This window comes from Phoenix dactylifera, chromosome 7 (assembly GCF_009389715.1).
Source record: "Phoenix dactylifera cultivar Barhee BC4 chromosome 7, palm_55x_up_171113_PBpolish2nd_filt_p, whole genome shotgun sequence".
NCBI classification, from domain to species: Eukaryota; Viridiplantae; Streptophyta; class Magnoliopsida; order Arecales; family Arecaceae; genus Phoenix; species Phoenix dactylifera.
Window position 1 is genome coordinate 1,432,787 of NC_052398.1, and position 25,287 is coordinate 1,458,073.

Below are 25,287 nucleotides of genomic sequence, written 5' to 3' on the forward strand. Positions count from 1 at the left end.
TGCTAGGTCTCCTCATAGACTCCTGTAAATGATGCAATAGATCTTCCACTGACTCCGATGTATGTGCGAGAGGAATAGATGATCTCTCCCAAATCTGCACTGCCCTAGGATAGCTAAGGATGACATGGGTCACAATCTCCTCAGTGTCGGACAAGCCTCGCAGAATGGAGTGGTTCGAATACCTATCCCTGCTAACATCCTCCGGGTCGGTAGGCAGCCCCAAGCCACCTTCCATAAGAATAAGGCCACCCACGGGTGGATCCGCATCCGCCAGATCCAACCTTCATCCATCTGTCGAGCTGGCTCTCTACTAATCAGCGCTCGGAGGTCCCTGGCATGTACCCTGGATCGCCCTGTCGGCACCCATACCAGTCGGTCCGGCTTCTCCCTGAACGAAATGGGAAGAGTTAGAATCTGCTCTGTCAAGTGCTCCTTGAATGTCTCCCGAATCAACCCCTCCCTCCATCTGCCCTCCTCAGCAATAAGCAAGTTACTGACCCTGTACCCAGCTAGCCTATCAGTGTCCACCATGGTCGGTAGTTGACAGATAGGCATCTCAGTCATCCAACTATCCTCAAGGACATCAACAGAACGCCCATCATCTATGACCCATCTAACCGCGGGGAGCGCTATCTGGGCCTAGAACACATCTCCATCCAAATAGGTGAGCAGTGACGTCGTACCCGGCTGCTCGTCGCCGCTGAGATGGCCCCATATTCACTCTCTTCAGCACACTCGGTAGCTCCTTTGCAAATCTCTAGATGACGGATAGACCCAGAGGGGCGTGCACTTCTTAAATTGGATGGGTCTATTTATCAACTGCATTGTCGCGGCTAGGGCCCTTCGTCCGTTCGGTTTCGGCCTGGGAGAGAGAGAACGTGAGCGTCCATGGCGATCTTTCAGAAACGCTTATTGTCGCAACCTCTTTTCTTCTAGGGTTCTTGGCTCCTTGAATTCCCTCGGATCCGCCCTCCTCCGACCTCTCCTCCGCCGACGCCGAGATGTCTCACGGCGGTGCCGCCCCCCTCCACCACTCCTCCCAGTCGGACATTGACGAGATCGAGAACCTCATCAACGACAGCGTCCAGTCCGGCCCCGCTACCGTCCTTCCCGCCTGTCCACCCAGCCCTCCCCGCGCCTCCATCCCCGTCTCCTCCTTCCCCTTCGTCCCCTCCGCCCTCCCCCCGCTACCCTTCTCCAACAAGAAGCCGCCGCCGGCTCCCCCGCCGCATTTCGCTGTCCCGTCCTTCTCTGCCGGATCCTCCCCCCAGGGAATTGCCGCCGATGGATTTGGGCCGCCCGCCAACACGCTGACGGAGCCCATCCGGGACACCGTCAAGAGGGATCTCACTCGGATAGCGACCAACCTGAAGCTGGTGGTGTTCCCGAACCCTAACCGGGAGGATCCGGGGAAGGCGCTCAGGGATTGGGATCTGTGGGGTCCCTTCTTCTTCATCATCTTTCTCGGGCTCGTTCTTTCTTGGTCGGCCTCGGTGAAAAAGGTACGGAAAAACGCAGATTATTTTATGTTTTCTTTCTCGATCGTTTCCATCTACTGTATATTTGTTGTTTAGATCTTGGAAGAACACAAGGATCTTCATTAAAATATCCCTGTTTGTTAAGAAAAAGGAATGAAATATTAATTAAAGTGTTTGCAAATTGGTTTCTTGATTCCTTCCAGTTATTGCATTCTCGCCTAGATCTTTGAGGAATACAGCGGCTGCTTCATTAGATATTACCACCCACAACAATAGAGTTCTGTTTTTCTCCCTTTTGATGGAATAGTATTTCTTGAATAATGGTTAAGGGACAACGTGGAATTGGTAAAAGAATAATGATATTAGGGTATTGAAACTGTCAGGCGAACGTTTATGCGCAAAAATGGCGATTCTTGGATGTGAATTTTAGTTTCTGATACTGTTGGTTTTTTGAGAATGGATGGTCTCCGAAACGGTTGTTTAAAAGTTCTATTTTTCAATGTATAAAGAAACTGAGGAAGAATGACAATGGAATGGTTTGTTTGATGGTTACCCTTGACCATTGACTTGCTTGGCCTACATCGGATCATTTTTTTTCTTTTTAATTTCTTGTTAGACAATTGAGACTGTCCAACTCTTCTTGTTTGGATGCATGAGGTTGGTCTGTTCTGAGTTAGAGTTGGATTAGGGGTGTAGTTGGAGGAAGGGGAGGGAATCTATTGAAGTTTAATGGTAGAAGACTCTAAAGTTGGGAAAGGAAGTCTAGGAATTTGGAGGAAAGAGGCATTTGAGAGACGGATTAAAATTCAAGCAATCAAATGCTAGCAGAGATATGCGTCTCTAATGGTGAGAGAAGATGGGAATCTGATAGTGATTAAAAGAGATATTGTGTTATAAGTAGGAGCAGGAAAGGTGGAGAATTGACTTGGAGATTTTATATAAGAATGGTTTGGTTGAGAGACAGAGATCAGTATGCTAACTTCATTTATGAAGTGGAAAATGGGAGGAGAAGGATTAAATTTATATAAGACTGGGGAAAGCGATATTTTTAGAAGATAATAAATTACTATAGGTGGTGCCTTAAATGTTTAGATGGAAGTTTGAACAGTACTGTAATTGATAGTTTTCGGAGAGGAGCTTGAGAAGGAGTTAGATGAAGAGAAATTAAGTAATGTTGTTCATCATGTAAAATTTAGAAGGTGCCCTATTCTGATCTTCATTACCAGAAAAAAAAAAAGATAGCCCACCAAACCCAAAATTTTGTACTATATATTTTTGCTTTTCTCACCTGATGCTCAGAATCGCAGAGATCATACTTGACCCAACTTTTGGTCTGGCTTGCCTACGTATGTTTGGAGCAATCTTCAAAAAAATCCTAAGGTGGGAAAACTACTATTAAGAAGAGAACAAAGTAAACTTTGTGAAATTTTTGTTCATGAGGACAAAAACTTCCATTTTACAGCTTTGTGACTTCACAAGTAAAGTTTGGGGTTGGGTCTTGAAGTTTCTTAAGTGTCCTCTAATTATTCTAGAAAGGTGAAAGGTTGGTCGTTACTGTTAGTGTGGAACAGGTTGGTGAGAGGTTTAAAGAAGTTAGAAAGGTGGAGCATTTTGCCTTGTTGCTCAGTGGAAAATATGAAAAGCGGATATTTCAGAAAAACAAGTGCTGATATTTTGAGGTGACTGAAGATGCATTGTCTGATTTGCTGCACATCAAAGCTATGAGGTTGTTGTTCTCGTTACATCTTACTTATACGGACTTTAGCTGTTCTTGTGTTTTCTCTTGTTTGCTCTGTAGTTTATATCTTGATTTTCCATTCTACCTTGTTAAGGGGATTGCAGGCGTCTTGCTCTTTCTCCTTGTATTTATTGATGTCATATTGGATTCCTGATCTTATAAACACTGTACAAAAAGAGCTTGTTTTTCATATTTATTTTCAGAAAGGTAGATGTGGTTTTTGGCAAATTTCTTTTAAGTAGCCATATTTATTGGCCCCCTTCCTAGCTTTAGTTCTCAAAAGATTTGTCTTTGAATAAGTTAACACTTCCTCAGTGAGGTGCTCGTTGTTGAAATAAATAGGCATATCAATAGAATCAATTGCTTAAGTGACTGATAATCTTGGGCAAAAGGCCAAGGGTTAAAAGAAGATGCATGCTGCCCTTTTTGTTGTGATCTTAGTTCTTTTATGTGCTGACAATTAACGGAAACGTGAATCACAAGTTGATAGGTTAATGCCTTTCCCTGAAATGAGCTGGCCATCTCAAATGACATGGTTGGCTTAAGTGCTTGTACAACCTTGTGGAGGGGTTGGAAGAAGATGAATGATGCTTTTTTTGGTCTTAGGGAGTCTTTTGTAATTACCTCCTGCTTTTTGGGGCTGGATTGTGATTTTTTTTGGTTGCGGAATATCTTATTTTATTTGCTTCTTTTATTGTACTCTCCTTAATTATTAGGCTGTATATCTTGGGGATTCACTTTCAGAACTTGGACACATGTCCAAGGGTAGATTTTTGCCATTATAGCACAATTTTGATTTTTTAAAATAGTTTTATTGTCTCACTTGTGACTCAGTTGGCATCACCTATCCTAGAGTTGGGTGATCAGCCATTGTACCAAAAAAAAAATAGTTTTATTAAATCTGAACCATTGATTTGACTAAGAGCTTCATGAAGGTGAACTTGAGAGATAACCATATCACGGGGTTTGATCTCAGGGAAAGGGAGCTGGGCCCTCTGCTGGTGTGAGCCAAGTTCTTGACAGAGCAAAAGGTAATTGGAAGAGTGAGAAATTCTATAGAGTCATCTTGAGTTCCGCCTTGGAGTATTCTATGCCTGTACATTTTTCAGCTAGAATTATTGAGCTTTTTGTGAAACTCCAGAAAGTCGGTAATCATCAGACATAAGGCAGCAATGCATTCTTCTTATTGCCCCCTTGGTTTCATGGATACTGAATATTAGGAAACTGATACCTTTATGATACGGTATGTTAAAGAGTTTTGAGCATTTAAACTATGCTAGTCACCGGAACTTGTCTTTATTCTGTGAGCCCCAACTATAATGGAGTCTTTAGTCTGAATCAACACAGAGTGGTGTTCTTCATGGTCCAAGCAGGTCAATGATAGAACTAAATTGACTACATGGGCTTAGATCAATCTTATCAGGAAAGCAGGGAATTAGAAGTCATTGGAGGATGGTTCCAAGATACTCATGATCTAAACGATGTTTAAATTCCTGACTGGTGTTGCGATGTATTACTGCTGTCACTTAATTCACACCCAAAGGCACTTTATCACTATGACCAATTATCTTATGTGTCATTATCCCCTCTGATTAACCTTTTTCCAAGGGTTCTGCTTTTCATTCATAATCTGTAATGCACTATGCATGAAGTAATTCATTCAGGCATATGTAATGTTGCCAAAGTTGTTTTTAATTAACGGTGGTTACATGTCATTGGGAAATGTGTCATGTAGGTGATTGTTGCAGCACATGACTTGTGTATTTTATAAGAGGTTTGACATTATGGTTCCTGTTTCAGTGGGGGTAATTGTTTGTTGGTCTATCCCTTCCTTCTCATGAAAATCTGTTGCGAATTGGTTGTCAAGTGCATGTAACAACCTGAAACTGTCACAGATATTAATATCTTTGGAAGGCTATCGTGCAGTTATCTCTAGTTCCCTTTGTGATGTTCTGTCTACTGTCATTCAAGCAAATTTGTCCACTAAGCTTTAATGAATGTCAGTATAAGCTTATCTAGACACTCCTGCAGGATGCACTGTCTTAGTATATCAATATCAAAAGAGAAGACAACAATATTGTGCATCAAAACATGCTCAATGCTAATTATTTTTATATATTTGCCTGTTTTAATTGGTGCAGTCGGTATCAATCAAATAGCCATTTTATTCAGCAATCATATTTTTAATTTTACTCAGTACTTTGACTGTAATCCTGTATGACATGGATCAGCACACTTAACAGTTCCTTTTTTTTTTTTGCTACCTGTTCTTATTGCTTCTTCTAGTGCCTCAGAAGAATATTTGTCAGGTGTTCAATTTTGCATTTCTTCTAATTTTTATCAATCTGTTTCTCTGCATACAATTGTTGAAGTCATATATATTACAGTTTTAAAGTTCAAGCAATTGTTTTTTGAGCTTCTTTTGCTATGCAATTTACATTGATAGTAAACCTGTGTTTCTGCATTAGTCCCTTCTGTGCTTAAGTTCTGCTGTCATAGTCATCTACGTGCTCAGATGTCATCTTGTACCTCTTTTCTTCTGTTTCTTTCCCTGCATACCTCCGCTGGTGTTCCCTTTTGCTCTTGGGCCTGATTCTTTTCTTGCTTGCCACCACTGATCATCCTCTTGACATCCATTTTCTATCTGTTTCTTTTTAAGAAGAAAATTCCGGGCAAAGGTTTGAATGTGATGAGGCTGGTAGTTTGGAGTCCAGAGTGCTGTATCGGGCAGGTAACAAGGTTGCAGATACTGTATTGGCAGTGGATCTGGAAGTGAAGGGTTGGTAGGGGCAGTACACGCCTTTAGCTGTGTGCAGGTAGGGGTTACACATTTTATGCTATAGAGATCCATGAGGAGCAGAGTTTAAGAGAATTTTGACTGAGAGTAGCTGTCCATTTCTTTATCAAGAAAATGAAGTTGAAAAGGTTACTTTTTTATCATTAATAATTTTATATTGTAGTTTCTGAAGCCAGCTTGCAGCGACCACTTTCTAGGATGCAATGTAATTATCCAGACAAGATGTGGAACTTCTAGATGTTTATGCTTTCTTATATGGCTATTTCATATGGTTATACAATTTCCCATTTATACTGCCCAAATGAAGAGTTGCTTCTCAACCTAAATTTACTTACTGTATGTCAAGTTCCATGTGAAATATTTTGCATTTGCTTACATCTTAGATTCTTTTGTCTTTGATAATTCCAGTCGGAGGTGTTTGCTGTCGCATTTGCAGTACTTGCAGCTGGTGCTATAATTCTGACGTTGAATGTTTTGCTGCTGGTATGCATCTTTTCTTTTATTACTACATTTTGTTTATCAGCAGACATCTGAATCACCTCACTATTGTCTTATTACAGGGTGGGCACATAATCTTCTTTCAGAGTCTGAGTCTTCTGGGATATTGCCTGTTTCCTCTGGACGTTGGAGCTCTAATCTGCTTGCTGGGAATCAATGTCATCATCAAGATGATGGTTGTGTTGGTTACATTTTCGTGGAGTTCCTGGGCTGCGTACCCTTTCATGAGCACAGCTGTGTCGCCGCGGCGAAAGGCCCTGGCCCTGTACCCGGTTTTCCTCATGTATATATCCGTTGGCTTTCTGATTGTTGCCATTGATTGAGACCACAAGTTGCTGATCGCTTCTTGGGGAGCCACACACTTTGTGCTCCTTGGTGTCCTCTCTTTGATCAAAATTTAGTCATATACAGGTATAGATGATCACTACCTTGTCACTTCTTTCTTTTTAACCATATTCGTTTATTTTTTGTCAGATTAGAGAACATGATGCCCTCTTCGGCTTAAAATAGTGAAGTGGTTGGCATCTGTTCTGCGAATTTTAAAAATATTATAATAAACTGCATCAAAGAAAAGCCGTTTGAAGGCTAGAAAAGAAATACCATTTCCAAATATTTTGCACATTTGGTTGAGATTGTAACTGTACGTTCTAGTTTGTTGCTTTGAGATGGTTAAAGATTAGCTAGATTGTGTATGTATTACTGTTGTTACGGACTTACGGGTGTTTGGACGGTCCCTGATCGATCCAGGTGGTAATTTTTGTCGTTGTGCAGTCTTACTGGGTGGAACAAGAATCCCAAACAACAAAAGAGCGGGTGGAGGAGGGGAGTGCATGCCTTCTATCCCAGAAACTTGAGGCCCAAGTATTCTACTGCCTTCGGCTTTTAGTTTCCTTTTCACTCTTCCTCCTAGATCTCTATAAAAAAGAAAAATCACTAGACTATTGCCTAAGTGTATGCTCCTGGATAAGTCTAGTCCAACTTGTAATTTTATGATTTTATTTATTATTCTGGTCTAATCCATAAATCTCAGTTTGTAATTTTATAATTTTATTTGTTGTACTGGCCCAATCTATAAATTTAATAGGATTTTCATCCCAATTACCTAACTCCAATTTTTTTTTTTATCCCGACTAAATGCTAAGCCCGGCCTATGGCTGGAGATGGGCCGATAGCTTAATCCATCCAGCTTTCGCAAATCTTAATGTTAGTTCCTCTTTCTGTCAAAATCAAGACATGGGATAGGGATGAAATCTTACGAAACGTACCTTAGATGAGATACTGCATAGAAAAATAAATGATACTCGATAAATTTATATATCATATTATATTGAAAAATGCAAACAAGATTGAAGTTTTGTCATTCACCAAATGGTGTACCAACATACAACCAAACTGAAATCCCCTCCCCCCCCAACCCCCCTCCCCCAAAAAAAAAAACACGAGAAAAAGAGCATGCCAAAGGAAGCATGAGGCATAAGCCATTAAAATTCATGCGCTCGCCACCGCCACCCTCTCAATAAAAGAACCCAAAACAACAAATATGCACGCCATCACATAGAAACCCAAAACCAAAAGAAAGAACGATTTTTTTATTATTATTATTATTTTTATTATTATTATTTGAGAAAGAGAGAGAAATAATAATGGAAAGAATTCCTCGTCTCACTTTTCCATTCGATCAGATCCACTTTCATCGATCTGAGCTGGTCCTCTCCAAGCTTCTCTCTTTCCAGTACCGCAGCTCCAGAGAAACCTGCCTCTCCATCTGAATGTGCCGATAGAAATTAGCGATAAAGACCTCCGCCCTCTTATCAACATCATCGCCCGTCGATGCACCACTTACGGTCCTGGAGATCTCCGAAGCCGAGCTGGAACTCCTTGACACCCCTGAGGCTGTGCTCGTCGTTCTCGAGGGACCGAATGAAGAGCCGACTTCGTAGTAATCCTCGGTGCAGCCCAGAAGTCCCGATTGGGCCTTAAAGCTAAGCCGGCGAGGCCCCGCAGGGGAACCCAAGAGATAAGACAAGAACCATCTGCTAGTGTTGAAGGATAACAAGAACTTTACCTTCTGAATTGCCCTTCTTAGCCGACCAAGGAGTCGTGATTTCTTAACAGCCATGATTGATGAGTGCCAACGGAGAAGCATGAAGGAGATTTTTGAGTGATACGAGGGGAATTGGACGGTTGGCGTGTGGCTTTATATAGGAGAGGTAGTAGAAAGGTTTGGCCGGCAGAAGTAAGAAGCTGCCCGGCTTTGGGAAATTGCCATGTGGCTACGGAAAGAGACGTGGGGGAGTGGTAGTCCGTCTTAGATAGGTTGCGAGGAATAAATCAATGGTGTACGGAGCCAGATGTTGCCATGTAAGCCAGGATGTTCTGGTTTACGTTGTCAGCCGTCCGATTGATGGTTTTTATATATATATAAAGATGCTCATGACGTTCTGATGGATTTGGATTGGTCAATGGGCAAAGTTTGAACGGGTCTTGTCGGATTTCCGTCCTTCCTTGTCGTGGAAGGATATATATATATTGATGTAGGGTAAGGATAAATATATCAACGCGCTTAGTTGTTCTTGGACTCGGTCGCCAACGATGCGCCGGTTTGAGCTGGATTGACCGAACCCAACCCAATGGCCTTGTCCGCTCAACCAGGATTGCCGATTTGGGAATTAGATGTGGGGCAAATAGAAGAGAGATTGGTGCTAGACATTAAGATGGCATTTGATGTCCTAAATAGGATCATCAAAGTGATCTTAGCTCACTGCTGATCTTTATCTCAGAGTAATCTGATCCTTAATGATTAAAGATCACTATGTTTGATATGCTATGTTCTACTGGTTAAAGATTTTTGAATATCCGCAAGTGACCTATTTGGTATTTCATGAGAATCCGAGATCATTGACAGTATAATACCAAAACTACCACAAATATATACCATAAAATATACTTATTAATCATATAAAATATATTATAATAAATTATTAATGTCTTCCATAACAATATATTTATTTATCCAATAAATTACTAACCCTATAAAAATATATTAATTATTATTATAGAATTAATATTTTCATATGTGCTTATAATGTATTATTTTAATACTAATATTTATTTTGATTAGGAAAATAAGGTAAATAGAAGTAACATATTAAATAATTTTATAATATAAAAATAAAGTACAATGATATATTTTTAATTATAATTTAAAATTATAATCGAATAATAATATGACAATAATATCATTAGTAATATATCATGATATGCTGTATATCATAAGCACAATATATGTAATATTAATATAACATTTTATAATAATTCGGTAATTGATATAGCAATTTTTGGCTGGATGAGGGGCATTTTTGTCACTAAATGTTGATCCAAGATTATTGCCTTAGGGTGATCTTAGATACATGACCTCAAGGACGGATTTTTAATCACTAGGTTGGGTGATGATTTAAGGAATGAGAGTGATTTAGGATTATTACTACGTAGGACAACCATGGTGCAACCAAATTCAATAATCTTGTTACCATCATCCATATCACCCTTGATTTTGGAACGATCAACCGATATCAACCATCCCCTAAGAAAAATGTGCACATATTTTGGTAGGAACTTCTTGATAGTTATTAGGTTGGTTACAGATTCAACATTTGTAGATACCATATCTCACTCTCTCATACAGGATTGTTGGTGAATGGTATGCTCCTTGCTCTTTTTTGAGGCAACACATATTTTCAGGAAAGCCAACAGTGCAGTTGATTGGGTAGCGGCTTAGGCCAATCATATAGTGTCCATGTTACGAAACTCCACAATAAATAGTTCTGCTGAATTTTTAAATATTTTAATTTTTGATTCCTATGAATGGGATAATATATTCAATTTACCATAGAAAAGGGAAGAAATATGCACGATGCTGTAATAACGGATATAAAGCTTAGACAGAGCAATGTGGAAAACAAGTAAGAAACTCAAGAGAAATATCCATGATATTACGGGGAAATTGGCTGCCATTAGCGATGAAATGACATTAATTTCTTCAAGTTAGTCAAGGTGTTGTCACCATATCCGAAGTGTTTTTAAATTTGTATAGAAATGTATTGGTTTTGGAAAAAAAAATTATATCCTTGCTGGACAAGCTTTCTAGCAATAGCACATGCTCGTATTTCCGCTGCCTATGAGGCATATGTTGGTCAAGATTTTTTTTTGCTAGAGATATATTAGTCAAGATTGTAAACATGTTTTCATCAAAGTTTAATAAAGAGATTAACGAAGTGGAAACCAAAAATTCAAGATACGTATCAGCTTCTCAAATTACATTGAGTGCAATTTACGGGAGTTAGCAAAGTTGTGATACTTGGTTGGCCTCATCTAAATTTTGTCAAATGATGTAATTTGTTCAACTGAAGTAAGTGGATAAAAACCCAGAGAAAGCAAAAGATAATAGTTTAGGATTTGCGGCGGATGGAATAGAGTAAGAGAGTTTGAATGTACATACATGTTATAGGTTGGTTTGCTATTTCACTGTATTTATTTCATATCGGTTCTGCATTATGCAGATTTAGGATATACATGATCAAGGAATCTATACAATACTTTTAAACTAGATTTTTTGGATGAGATTCTGAGTTACAATAAATGGTATATATATAATGTCATATCTCAACTGTATAATAACAAAAAAAACCTTTTCTTCAATTCCGAAGCTTGGTGCTTTCTACTATATCTTTTCATGGATCCCATCCATCTGTTCATGCGTAATTACATGCCAAGAGTGCAAGTAAAATATCGATAATAAAATTGGACGGACCTAAAAGCATTTTACTTTGATAAAAGCTACAATTCATGGTGCATCTGTTGACCCTCCAGCACAGGGAATGGCCAACAGGGAGGGATCTCCAATATAAAAGGTCTGCAACTCTATCCCTCGAAAAGATGTAATTCTATAAGAGTAAGCTCGGGGATAGCCTGAATCTGACCTTAAAAATAAATACATATATGACATATAGATGCTGTCATTCCACATCTCCAAAAAAAGAAAGAAACATTAAAAAAAAAAAAACAGAAATTCAATGGGGTTTTTTTTGCGTACATACCCCCACTGGACAACATTTTTGAGGAAAAAAAAGGCTATTGGATAACGTATTTAAGCAAAGTGCTTGTTACAGAAGGCCTGCTCGCCTAAAAATTGGATTCTAAATTGCTTAGAAGTTTTACCTACAAAAGTTTCTCGGAAAGTACATATGGAGTCACAAGCCCTGTATTATCTTCAGACCACAACTCCTCTCTAAAAGAGAGATTTTATATTTTTAATGAGACATTATGGCTTTTTTTTTATATGGCGTTGCCTGCATTGTTTTTGAAACATATGGCATTTATGGTGTTAAGCAAAACGTACACAAACAGTGGATTTGTTTAGATCTCCAAGCCTCAACTCTAGCAAATCTGCATCACTTCTGCTGGCCTGCTTGCAGCCTCACCAGTTGTTATTTTTCTTCATAAAGGTTCTCTCTTTTGACTGCAATCGTGTAGCTTCTGCTAAAGGTTCTATCTTTTGACTGCAATCGTACAGCTTCTGCTAAAGGATCTAACTACAATCATTACAATCAAAGTAGCTTGATGGGCTTAACCATCGTTTTGCTTGAAAGGGGCCAGAAGAAATGGTGGTGGGGGTGGGTACTGACCATAGCTTGATGCCTTGATGCAATCATCCAGGGTATCTCAGTGAGGCAGAGGCAACGAAACGGACCATGGAGTGTGGACAAAGAAGGCTGGCTTCATGGTGGCGATATTGGGTACGTGGGTTGACAAGCTACAAAGAGGTCATCAAATAAGCTGTGCCCATAAATGGTGCACCTTAATCTCGGTCCACTTTTGCTCATAAGAGCCTCCCGGTGGCCCATTTGTTTTCCAGATTATGATCGATTGCTTTAAATCAGGCTTTACACTGGGTATCTTATATCCACAAGGCCCAAGCCAGGCTGAAACACACCCAGATTAACATTGGGGTTTGGTATGTCAATGGACAGGGGGTTAGGTTATATCTTATGAGCGAAAGAAGGATTCAGCTTCCAATTCCTTCATGCAAATCCACGGTTGGACCATACAATGGTTGCTTTCAGATCCATATAGATATATAAATAAAAAAATTAGAGTGTTTTGAGATCTGTACAGAGGACGATCGATCCAATGGTTGATGTCGTGAAAGAAGATTTAACATTCTTTCGCGTGAAAGATACAACTCGAACCTAGATCTCAAAACACTCTAAACTCTTTCCTTCATCTGCCTGTATGGATCTCAAAGCAATCATTGTACAATCCAAGCATGGATTCATACTAAGGAAGCTAAATCCTTGGTTCGCATGTAAGATACTACCCCTGTCACAAGGGCCGGATTTGTTCAACAACATTTGTAACAAATCCAGCCCAATAAGACCGTCCAAATGTTGTTAAATGTGCAGCTGTTATTATCTTCGAGCGGCCCATTTCAGGTGGTGCTTGCTCTAGAAGAGGACATACAGGGTATTCTTCGTGGAGGCCATTCCCAAGGCGCCATCTGGCACGACATTGAGGAAGGACATCCAGGCGAAGCTCGCAGCTGGCTGTCCAACGGAACGCGTCCAGGATCCACTCGATCCTACCGTCCGTCAACACGTGTCATACCTAGCGGGCCCCACCGTGAATATGTATCCGTAGGAAATATCTGCGAGGTGCAACGTTTGTCGCACAGCTGTCAACATGAATATTTGCAGATGGTGGCGTTCGCTCCTTGACGTAACAGTGTAATGTTTTTGAAATGGAAATGCAACAACTAAATTATTTATTTTTGGCCGAAGGAAGGAGTGGAGGACCAAATCCAGCCATGCATAGCAACATCTCACTACCAAAAGCTGGGACCTCTAAAACTGGGACAACATATCGGTCAGGATGCTATTTAGATGTCAATTGGCCAGCAAATTCAATTCATGATCTCTCGCAAATTTCATTGATGTGTTTTTTATATAGATATATTATCAACATTGTTGTGTGTCTTAAAATTTATGATACCAAGTTGAGTGGAGTAGAAATGATGGATATATTTGTAAAATAATAAAAAATAAATATATTAGAGGAGTTGTTGCATAAAATAAGGATGAAATGATGAACAATTAATAGAGTCAGTATGAAAATACATGGTGAAGATTTAAGAAGGTTTCAATAGGATACCTTGATTTGTGTTGAAGGTATGTAGTCGAGTAAGGAAGAGAAGATATGAAATACTTGGTGAATAAGAATATATATAAAGTGGACATCAAACAGATCGAAGAAAAGAGTAGATAATTATGGTAATAATTAATTATTGGGTATTCACACCGTCCGGTAGATTGTTAGTTGCCATGATCATGATCAAGGAACTGTACCATTTTCTATCTGCTTACACATGCGAGAATACTTAAGATCCATTAAGAACATACGCTGGGGTTTCAATTATGGATTGCCATGATCAGAATGAGGGACCCATACTATGTTTTATATGTTGCATAAGAATATCCAGGGCTATTGAGAACGTATGCAGTGGTGTGTAAATTGCTTGTTGCCATGATCATGATGAGGTAACTGTACCACCATGTACATGGTTAAATGAGAAAATCATATCCGTTGAGAACATATATGCAGGTGTTTTCATTTTCATGGTCGTGACGAAGAGACTATACGATCCTCTACATGTTTGCTTTAATATCGATGCATTTATATACTGCTCCTTTATTTCATCCCCTTGAACCATGCATGCAGGGACGCCCCTCTGTATTGTCGTGAGCTCGTTTTGTGATGGACATGATGGCTGTCCTAAGGGTGATGTGGACGGTAGAGATTAGACATAGACCGGGCGTCAAAAATTGAAGGCTAAACCCATAGATGCCAATCAAACTCCACCAGCAGTTTATTAATTTCCATGCCTCCAGTGGTAAGACAGGGAGATCCATGACCTGCAGCAGAATGAAGAAGCGCCATTGCTATTGAGCACGGTTTCCAGGATAAGTCTCAAGAAGCCTCGAGCGAACAAGTAGTGGACCTCATCCTTTTGTAATAATGGTGGCCAGTGTTTCAGGTCCACGTGGTGCTGGTCGCCAGCAGCCATCCATTCTATGCCTAGAGACTGACCTCTCACCCCAGATTATCCCTTCACGGACTCTCCGGCAAGCTCCAACCAAAGCGGCCGGGGACTTCCATGGCACCCCACCTGTGAACTTGTTTCATTCGAAAACATGGCTCTGTTTGATGTTCTGAGCCACGGCCAGTTCACACTGTTTATCTGCAAACAGAAAAGATGCCCGCGGTAAAGAGAGGCGGAGGGAAATGACTGTCATTTAATATTGATGCATGCCTTTTAGGACCAAAGCCAGATGCAGGAATCGACCCTTCAAAGGAGAAATTATTTGCCTGCACTGCATGCATACTCGATTAACGAGGCCCACAAAAATCAGCTACCGTTATTGACGGCATGCATGGCCACATGGTGCATACAGTGCAGGCAATAAATTTTCCCTTCAAACAAGGTACAATGCATATACAGTGTCCCACCAAGCCATTGGTTTGCAGCAATCTCCTCACGCTATGTGGCATGGAGTTTCTTCCTGTAACGCAATACCATCGCAACTTAGAAAAATCACGCAAATATAGTCACCCAGATATCTTCCTATCAATCATTTTTGTTCATTAAATGGCATATTTCAGGATAATAATGCACCGCATCATTTAAGTGGCTTTTTGAGCGATGCTTTCACTTATTCAAGCTTTTTCTAAGTATTAGCTGGACCTATAGTACGTATCGCAGACTGAAAAATTTATTTTAACGTTCCTCTTACAACGTAAAAAGACTCGGAGGAGTGTGAGAAATACTCGTGCATGCAGGTTCCTTTAGCTTAAATGTGAGGAGAGAAGGACGAATAGCAGTCGCTCCCCATCGTATTTAATGCCTCCTTGTTCTTTTATCAAAATAATTTATCTACGGGTTGGAACGGGATCCCATCAGGTAAAAATTGCCTTGTTTTTCAATTCATAAAGTAATTTAGCCATCCCATACGCAAACTTATCCGGTTATCCTATTATTTTGTAACTCAAATAAAAGATTTATATTATTATTTTTTGTGCAGGGAAAAGAGAGGAAGCGAAGTGCTTCCCCTCAATTTTTATTAGGTATAAAATCTATACAGGTGGTAAAAAAGCAAAAGTTACAAAGTACCAGGATGAGTGAAAGTTTAAGGGAGTAAGAGCATTCATATGATGATCATGACTCTCTTTTGCTTTGCCATTTTAACGAAGATTCCCCCGGTGTTTGAAAGCAAGAATTGACTTATGGAGGACTGCAGAAGGAGAAGATTTTTTATCAAAAAAGATTGTAGCATTTCGTTCCAACCAAAAGCTGCCGACACACTGCAACGGCAAGCGGATTCCAGGCTCTTCTCAAAAAAGCCAGCTTTAATTTTTCTATGGTGCCAAAAAGTCTATGGAATCTTGAAGATAGGCCGGCAGCCTAGAGAACTCGAGGTGTGTTTTCAAGGATGACCAGATGATTCTTGCAAAGGGACACTTTATCATGAATAGATGTTTCTTGTCACCCAAATGCCGGTCCAGCTTTACAATTCCGCGCGTGTTAGTCTGAAGTCTCGTTTTTTCAGAAAACTTCACATCTTAAATATGCAGTGGGATGCACAATTTTTATATACTTGGGGTGCATATGGTTGGACTGCACCTGACAAGACCAGGAGCAAAAGTGTTCTAAAATTTCGAATTTAGTAATTTTTCAGAAAAATATATACAAATAATAATATAGTGAGCTGAAAATACTTTTTTTCAGTTTTTTTTTTTTTGTAGAAAGATGAGGAGTTGGAAGCTAAATTGCGAATAAAAGGGTGTTGCAGGGTATGAGAACAAATATAGCTGCAGACCTTACTCTCATAGCAGACTAGAAAGTAAATGCACAACAGAATATTGCTACAGAGATTCCGACTGAGAAAAACATCAGCAGATTACAAGCTGCAAGAGTTCCAGCACCATACCATAACAGAATACCATAGAATCCAAAGAATCTGCTGAGGATAAAGAATCCATCAACATAAAAGATAAGCACGCCTCCCATGATACCAGAAACAAGCCCAGGCGATGCATAGAATATGAAATTTCTACTGTTATAATGCATATGCTCGAAGGATTGAGTCCATGCGCAAGTACCAATTATTTTTCCTATTTATTCTTCAATAGCCACTCAACTTCTCACCATCTCAGATACATGACATGTATCCAGTGTCGGAATCAATTACGTAGGCACTTATATATATATATATATATATATATATATATATGTATATATATATATATATATATGTATATATATATATATATATATGTACGTGTGTATATATATATAAAATAGTGGCAAAATTCTTTAGCTGTTCTGATGATTTTTATATTTATTATTTCTTTTTTGATCCTGATAGGTGTCACACCCATTCTCTTCTTGAAAGGGTGAATGCCAGACAGCAGAGATAAGATATCTATCCATGCCCCTAGGGAGGATGACAGGATGGATTCTCACCTCTGTTTTGAAACTATAATTACGGTGGGTAACGTGGCGAGTGACTGTTGGATGTGGTCCATCCAACGCTGGCGGGCTCCACAAGGAGTCAACCTGCATGAATGGCTGGGCCACAGTGTTCCCCACGTGTTGAAATGAAAAAAAAAAGGGTGCGTGAGTGTGGACCGATATGGGGCCCACAGATGGTAAAAAGCGAAGATGGAATGGGAGGCCCCCTCCGTCTCCCCTCACGTGCCGTGGTCCCCGCAGCTGGGGTCTTGAGCAGCAAAATTTAGCGAGGCGAGAGATCTTTATGTTTTGCCAACTTGGATGGGTGGGTACCTGGAGAGCGATGGCAGGAGCCACATTGCAGAATTCATCATTAGAGATTCCGACTCTAGAATAGTTGTTGCTGGTAGATACCAGATCTTTATTTTGCGGAGACTAAGTTGATGATGGCTTAAGCTGGTTTTTATTAAACTTGACTTATTTTGCGGGCCAACGCAGTCGTGCTTGAGGGCAACTTGACCACGGTGATCGGCTGAATCCAGATAAGTATCGGTGGCATATGTAGGTGCCACCCTTTGCTTCGAAATATTCGGATTATGATAAGTGGAGATGTTGCCTTCCAAACTAAGCATGTATATAAAGAGACTAATGGGACTGCAGATTAGATGGCCTCGTTTGTTGCTAACCATTCTGCAGAATTCTGTGAGATGGGAAGAGCGAGTTGCATAGAGCACTCCGAAATTTGTTGTATTTTTACTTTTTTTGAATGTATTCGCACTAGACGCCTCGTGCAAACTGATGGCCCCATAAAATCAAATAAAAATATTTTTTCTCCTCTCTTTCCTTGCTTTCTTATTTTCTTAAAACTCTTTTATCTTTTCCACGATTTATCCTTTCCTCTTCTTCTTTCTTATTTCTACCTCAATCGTTTTGTTTCGTCGGTCTCCATTGTCGATTGCAGGAAACCATCTCTATTCATCAGCTTTCAGAAACTTTCATCGAGAGATGCTGAAGCCCATTTACAGTTTTTTTTGGCCCAATTAAGTTAGAAAAAGGTTTCAGCATCGCGCATCTCATATCTCAAGATAAGACGACGATTACATAAGATTTTTCTTCATTTTGTTTCCTGCTTTTGGTGTAGCGTTTATCTTGTACTCATAGTGTCTCAGCGTTGGGCGGTGATACTTCCCTGGAGCGATGGAGGATGGTGGTGGCACCCTACCTCTATTTTTTTTTTCTAAAAGAAAAATAGACTAGCTCCGTCACAATGATAAAGGAAGATGTGAAGCAATTAGGAATACCATTGTGTTGTAGAAATTTGTATTGAACTATGAAAATAAAGAGCCATTTTTAATAGAATTTCTCAATTTCATGAATTTTATATTTCTGAGCTTAACAGATACATTCTATCTAACTTTATACTTAAGTGGAGTTGAAATAATGCAAAACATATCTGTTTTTTAAATAAAATGCACATATTTTTAATCTTGAATGCATATGTTAAGTGCCTAATGCATATGTTTTTCGATAATTAGTTATTGGATTGTATCCATAAAACTAGTAGAAAAGGTGTTTGAAAATTTTAAAAAACCGATTGTGAAACAATAAGAGCTATCATGATCTATATAATGCAAAATAAAGTGCACTACAAGAAAATCAAACATTGCCAACATTTTTTAATGTATATATCGACGCTTTTTAACACGTCACAAAAGCGTCGGCAATGTAAGCGTTGAAAATCAACTTGCCGACGTTTTTTGAAAGCATCGACACAATTAGTGACGCTAATAATTGTTGGCAATTGTCGATGCTTAAAAGCGTTGGTAATGCTTTTTTTTAACGACGTTTTAAAGCGCTGTAAAAGTTAAATTTTTTAAAAAAATTGTTTTAAAAAATTTTAAAACTTTGTATACATTTATCAAACACATACGCAGCAAAAGTTCTATACTAACACATGTCACAATCAAACGGGTCATTCGAAATATTTATATTGTCAAATATGATTACATTTATATTGTCAATTTATATTTATAATGTGCTTTGAAGAATACATTATATATATATATATATATATATATATATAATATGGTCCGCAAATCGATGTAAAGAGATCGGTGCAGTCCCGCACAACTGCTAATCGAGGGAAAATGCATATATAATTCCCAAATAATGTTCGAATCATCTGCGATCCTGAAGAAGGAATTCTTTAGTTAAGGTGGCTAGTGCATATCAGCATGATCCTCACACGGCTGCTGATAAAGAAAAAAAGATACCCATCAGAAGGTTCGAATCCTCGACAACCATGGCATTGAGGATATGCCTGTAATCTAGATCCATGGAATGTGTTTATTTGATGGGTCTTTACTTTAATTCTATCTGTCATCGGATACAACTAGACGAAGGAGATTCCTTTGATGCACCAAAGCATATAAAAGAGGGGGGGGGGGGGGAGCACATAAAAGGGAAAAGAGGCATAGGTTACAGTATATTGCGACCACAATATCATGCAGTACGGTTGATGAGGGGCTCGGGTTGAAATCCGATGGCCCCCATGAATTGCACCATTCCGCTAGTGCGATTTGGGACGCAATGCGAGTTCATGGCCGCTATATGTCCAAAGCAATCCAAACTATATATTTATGTAACGAAAGAGGTATTATTTTCTTGTTAGCATAAACTGTTATCATGCCAGAACAGGCCATGTAATTTTCGCTCACAGTGAGAAGAGTCGAAGTGACCCTCATTGTGATTTTCGATATTAAAAAGCAATGTGTGTATCTGGAATGGAGGAAAGTCTCACGCTCTGATTTGCTTAACAAAACTCTCCTGTTACACCTGTTTTCTTTCTTCTCTATCCATCCTTTTTCAACTTTTCTTTCTTTCTGGCTAGCTGCGGTTGTGATGGCCGACCTTATACTTTATGAACATGAAATAGAGTTCTTGTTTTTCTCGATAGTAGCAGTTCACACCTGTCTTTCTGTTGAGAGGAGATCCCATACCAGTACCTTAAAAGATTCGTGATTCTTTCTATTCTCCTCTTCTTTTTCCTTGCCGACATGGTGGTAGGTGGTACTCCAAGCGTGCTCGGCGAAACAATTAAAACAAAGCCACATCAAAGTGGGGGGTCGGATTGATCGCATCCTACTAACCTAAGAGTCCCTATGTCGCTGTTTTATCCTCGATCACATGCGAGCCCGTTCCAACCACCATGGGCTCGTATCAGCCAGTATCATTTCCCCGACACTTACAGGACCATGGGACTGCCAAAACGAGCGCTGGCTGGGGCACCCTTAGCCCCACTCGGCTTGGCCAACCGCTTCTACTTTAATGGTGGTACAAGGTCACTGTTCCTTCTCACCTTCACAAAGTTCTTCGAGACGTCTGACTTCATGGTCCAACCCCTGTTCGATGAGTACCCTGTTAGATGAGTTCAGTGCAACTGGATTCAGAGGTGAGAAAACTAGCGACAGAAGGATCGTACTTGACATTGAGTTTTGCTGATGATGCGTCTTATCATACTTAGTTATCAAACTAGTGCAACTTTTTTTTTATCTTGTTCGGCAACAAACAAATAAACAAACAAACAAACAAGCACAGACCCTTTTAGTCGTCATATTGTATGCTCCCATCCAAGAACCTGTTATTTCTGTCCATAAGTAATTGGTATTGAACTTTCAAGGCCTAGCTTTGTTGTATAATCTTCTCCATTGTGTGGATGATGTACAACACATGCAGAGATTAGGTTTGCCTAGTGTACAACCAAGAAACAAACTTCTTTCTCCTCCGGCAATAATAAAGCAAGCTCTATGGACCGTCATGGCTGAAAAAGATGTGAAGACTAAGATTAACCTTGGGTTCCTGGTAACCAACACTATCAACTCAAGTTGATAATTTTGCTTTCACTTTTGTTCCCCTCGAATCGCATCTATTTGCCCTTGTGTTGGCTGGGATGGTTGGTATGTCCTTTTACTCTATGACCGGTGAGCTACTAGTTTCTTTCAGAAAGTTCGGAGGTCCACGTCGATCATCTGAGCTGATACGAGGATAGTTAAGCTCAGTTTACTAGAGGGGATAATTAGAGGAGATATCCTGCCAAATACCTCAAAAGCATCCCGAAATAGGTTTATTCAGATAAGCGCAAAAGTTAGAAGAGAGAAGGGATAATTCTATTCCGCCATTTTGGCGGAATAGAGTAATCCCACGAAATAGAGGAAACTTATTCCCTCTAATTACAATTTTACGCTTATCCACTCATTAAAAAACATACCAAAAAAGTGAGAGAGCAATTTTAGAATTGTGACAAATTCAAATCATTGCAAAAATTAAATGCATTCATTTTTGCTCGAATTCTTCCTCAACCAAACATCGAAGAAAGAAGACTGGTCCCAAAAAAACTCCAGCCCTTCAACAGTACAAGAGATATTAATTCCACCAAACTTATCTCCCCTATCAAACGTAACCTTACGTTTGATTTACAAAAGTTCGGTAGCATGATGCTACTTTGCTGGTCACACTCAAATCACAATACCATCTCAGAGTACTCACTTATCTCACTCTGTTCATTGACAGGTCAGCCGGTGCCATGTAAAGGAAAGTAAAATATCTCAAAATCAAAAGCCTATCCCACTAAAAACACTGCTTGCATAGTTAGAGTCAGGTTTTCAAGTCAAGAGTCTTTTAATAATGTATCTAATAATAGTCTTTGTATGGACCCCTGCTCACTCTCGCTTATAATCTTCTTGACTCTAGCCGATTAACCTGATAGCAAAGCACATATATAGCTCAGAAGTTTAAAAGTACACGCCTTTGTATGCTTGGTTCTAGCGTACTATGGTGCATAGATGTAGATGGGTTTGATGTCTTAACTAGTCCTGCCTGGTGGCGGACCTCTTCACCATGTTGCTCAAAAAGGATTTGAACTCTACCAACCTGATCATGTGTGTCGAACATATATCCTATGCTCGCGATCTGCATCAAAATATGTGTTTCCATATTTCTTCTCTCCCATGGTCACTGAGAGGTATGGCATCTTTTTCATGCCTTGTCAATGAGACTGATATTTTGCAATGAGATATAGGTGTTGATGTACGAAATTGGCAGCATGTTGAGGGAATTCCTCCACGATATCTAGGAAATTATCTAATAATTTAGGGTGATAATGTCCTGCAAGCTAACCTTGATCACTCACACTATGATGATCTTTCAAATCAGCATAGCAATCCTCACTATAAAAATAATAGTGAGATGGGACATGATAGAATTAATCTGCCACATAAAATGGGCCAATACAGGATATTTGGGAATGACACAAAAAGATCTAGATTGGTGGATCTTCCGCAATAGAGGCTTGATCCTGATCCTAATCCCAGTTTTGAAATACATGGCTGCCATAGCCGAGTTCCATGAACATATTGTTATTGTACGTAGAGAGTGAGATCATGTGCAAATGAGGGCTTCTAACTTCTTTTATCACGGAGAAAGGTAGTTATTTCCAATAATAATCATTCTTTTTCGATATTTCCACATCTTGATAACTCCCTCCTTAGTGATTAGCAGCGGTTCCAATAACTTTTCATAAGTAATGAATTCCATCAATCAGCCTTCCAAATGTGGTTCTCGTTTAATGACAAGTAGTCAACAACAATCCCAAATCAATATATACTATCAAGCATATATAGTTGATCAAGATATATTAATTTCTGAATGCAAACAACATCTAAAAGCCTAAACTATTAATTCAATATATTCACATTTTTTTTAAAAACAAAATTCATCTACATTTCTAAACCATTCTAATGCAAGGAGATGTGGAGAGGATGTGACTGACCGTAAACGATAAGGTTTACAGCAAGTGTCACACATTCATTTTGGTATAACCATCCTCCATGCTGCCAGAGTTGTGCACCACACCTCGATAGGTCCCCCTCCCGCCCCCCAGGGCATTGCATCCTCAAGTGCCCATCCACAGATGCATGTGATCTACCTTCGAAAACTCTTGCTCCACTCCATGGCATCTTTTTGAACAGCAGACAGATAGAGAGAGAGAGAGATATCTAGAGAGAGCAAAGTAGAGAAGAAAGAAGCAAGGAGAGAAGCAGCGCATCTGTTACTACACACCGCACCCCACCGAATGCTGCCATAAATGGTGGTGACAACCCGTCGATCCCGCTCCACTCGCTGATCTTTCTCCGGACCCCAGTCCTTGACCCGGTTTCCCCCTATTCTGTCCCGGGGGAGCAGTAGACCGCTACTTTCACATCCTAGTTTATATTCCATCAAAGCGTGCCAATACCCGCATCCTCCCTTCTCCCGATATAATATCCCATACTCGGAAGTCCATCTACTGCCCCTCTTCTGTCTTCCCCCAAGTCCACGGACATGGAAGCGGAGCTAAACCTTGAGCTAGCCCTCCAGCCATCGTCCCCTCCCGAGCCGGCCCGAGTCTTCTCTTGTACCTACTGCCAGAGAAAGTTCTATAGCTCGCAAGCTCTTGGGGGCCACCAGAATGCGCACAAGCTCGAGAGGAGCCTTTCCAAGAGGAGTCGGGAACTGGCCGCCGCCCTCCGCCCGCACGTAAGCTCCACCTCCGGCCAGCCTATTTCGACAGGAGTCTTGTTAGAGAGACGGAGGGAGGAGTACTGCTGCTATAACGTAGGGGGGTTGGCCACACGTGGCCGGGTGGAGACAAGGGCGTCGACATGGCTGGGGAGTCACAGGGAATCAGGTGATAAAGGAAAGCTAGCTGATGAAATCGACTTGTCCCTAAGGCTATGAAATGTGCTCTCTTTTTGCTTCCCATTACTCCTGTTTTCCCGTAATTTTTCTCCCTTAATTTGGAGCTAGCGCACCATATTAACGAAGCTTCTGGAGGTACTTTGCTTCGAGTCAATCAAACACTTTGTCTTCTCTATTTTTTTTCCCCTTATGACTAGCTATTTTTATGTACTAGATGGAATGGCCTTGGAGGTCAAATGAAAGGGAAGAGGAGACGCTACGATGGTGATCAGAAGACTTTTTTACATGAAAATGTTGGATTGTACATGTTCGAGTGTACCAAGGGTGTGGATTAGCTTAATAATATAGTCTATTCTATTATTGGTATCTACTACTGTGGAAACAGAAGAAAATTCTCATTTTTTTCCTAGTGGAGGTGCGTGCAGATGTCTGAGGACGGATTGCAGACTCCTGTTGCATGTAATCTATATCTTTGCTTCTTCTGATGCTTTGATGTAGTTCCATCTTATTTGATCTCCAACAACTTATACTGACGCTGCAAGTCTGCGACATTTTTTACATCAAATGGAAGGCTGGAAGGGGGATGCCTGGTGGGTTTTACAATGCTAACTAGCAATGATTGGGCTCTCACTTGTGATGGTGATCTCTGGCTGTGAAAACAGAAGGTAATTTCAGCAAAAAAACAGAAGGTAATGGAGCGTTTTGATTATATATATATATATTCCCAAAGTCGCGCAAGTGGAGTGGCCATTGGTCAGCTTTATTTTATCATTGGAATCAAACCCTATATTAAATTTGTAGTTCTTTTGGAGTGAATCAAATCTCTCTCTATATAATATTCGGGAATTGAAAAGGATAAGATTTTAGGTATTTGGAATTTCTTCCAATGAAATGATATTTAATTTTTTTTATCTGAAAGGATTTGAATAACAATTTTGATATTTTAGGACTTGGAAAATTAGATGCTGATCTTGAAAAATAGAGCAAGAAAATTTTTTACCATATAGAGATCTTGAAAGATGGATCTCTAAGAGATGGACACAGTTAATAGAAATAGATAACAATTTATATTATATATCTAGGAGCAAGAGAAAGGTAAAAGACAAGAAATAAAGCAGAGTTTATGTGAGAGAGTTTAAGATCTTGAACATCCTTTAGCAACTCCTACAATGTAATTCTACCTATCTTTTTACCGTTCTGTTGCTCTTTTCAAAAGGATAGATCACTAAGTCAATGTCTTGCTTATATGATCTTTATGTACAATGACATACTACTTTGTGTAGATCAAACGTGTCAGTCTAGGATTCAGAATAAATATTAATTAAAGTGAACAACAATAGTGAAAGAAAAAAAAAAAGGGAGAGAAAAATAAATTTATTCAAAAAAAGACTAAAAATAATGAGTTTGGCTCCTGCTCTCAAAGATGCCTCATCTAACCAAAAAAGGAAAAAAAATTCACCAACTCTCTTCACGTCAT

The 25,287-nt window shown here is 39.7% G+C and overlaps 1 protein-coding gene across 4 annotated transcripts; it reads left to right on the forward strand.

Annotated features, from left to right (window-relative positions):
• The first annotated feature begins 908 nt into the window (after positions 1-908).
• Positions 909-7,623, forward strand: LOC103720424 (protein YIPF6 homolog). 4 transcript variants are annotated; one of them, XM_039127881.1, is made up of 5 exons: positions 909-1,502; positions 4,193-4,247; positions 6,422-6,496; positions 6,574-6,922; positions 7,259-7,623. In XM_039127881.1, the coding sequence occupies exons 1-4, from the start codon at positions 1,002-1,004 to the stop codon at positions 6,828-6,830; spliced, it is 888 nt and encodes a 295-aa protein (XP_038983809.1). In that variant the 5' UTR covers positions 909-1,001; the 3' UTR covers positions 6,831-6,922; positions 7,259-7,623. The 4 variants fall into 4 exon arrangements, with proteins under 4 accessions (XP_038983809.1, XP_038983808.1, XP_008808335.1 ...); XM_039127880.1 differs by having other exon boundaries at positions 7,283-7,623; XM_008810113.4 differs by lacking the exon at positions 4,193-4,247.
• Positions 7,624-25,287: the final 17,664 nt, after the last annotated feature.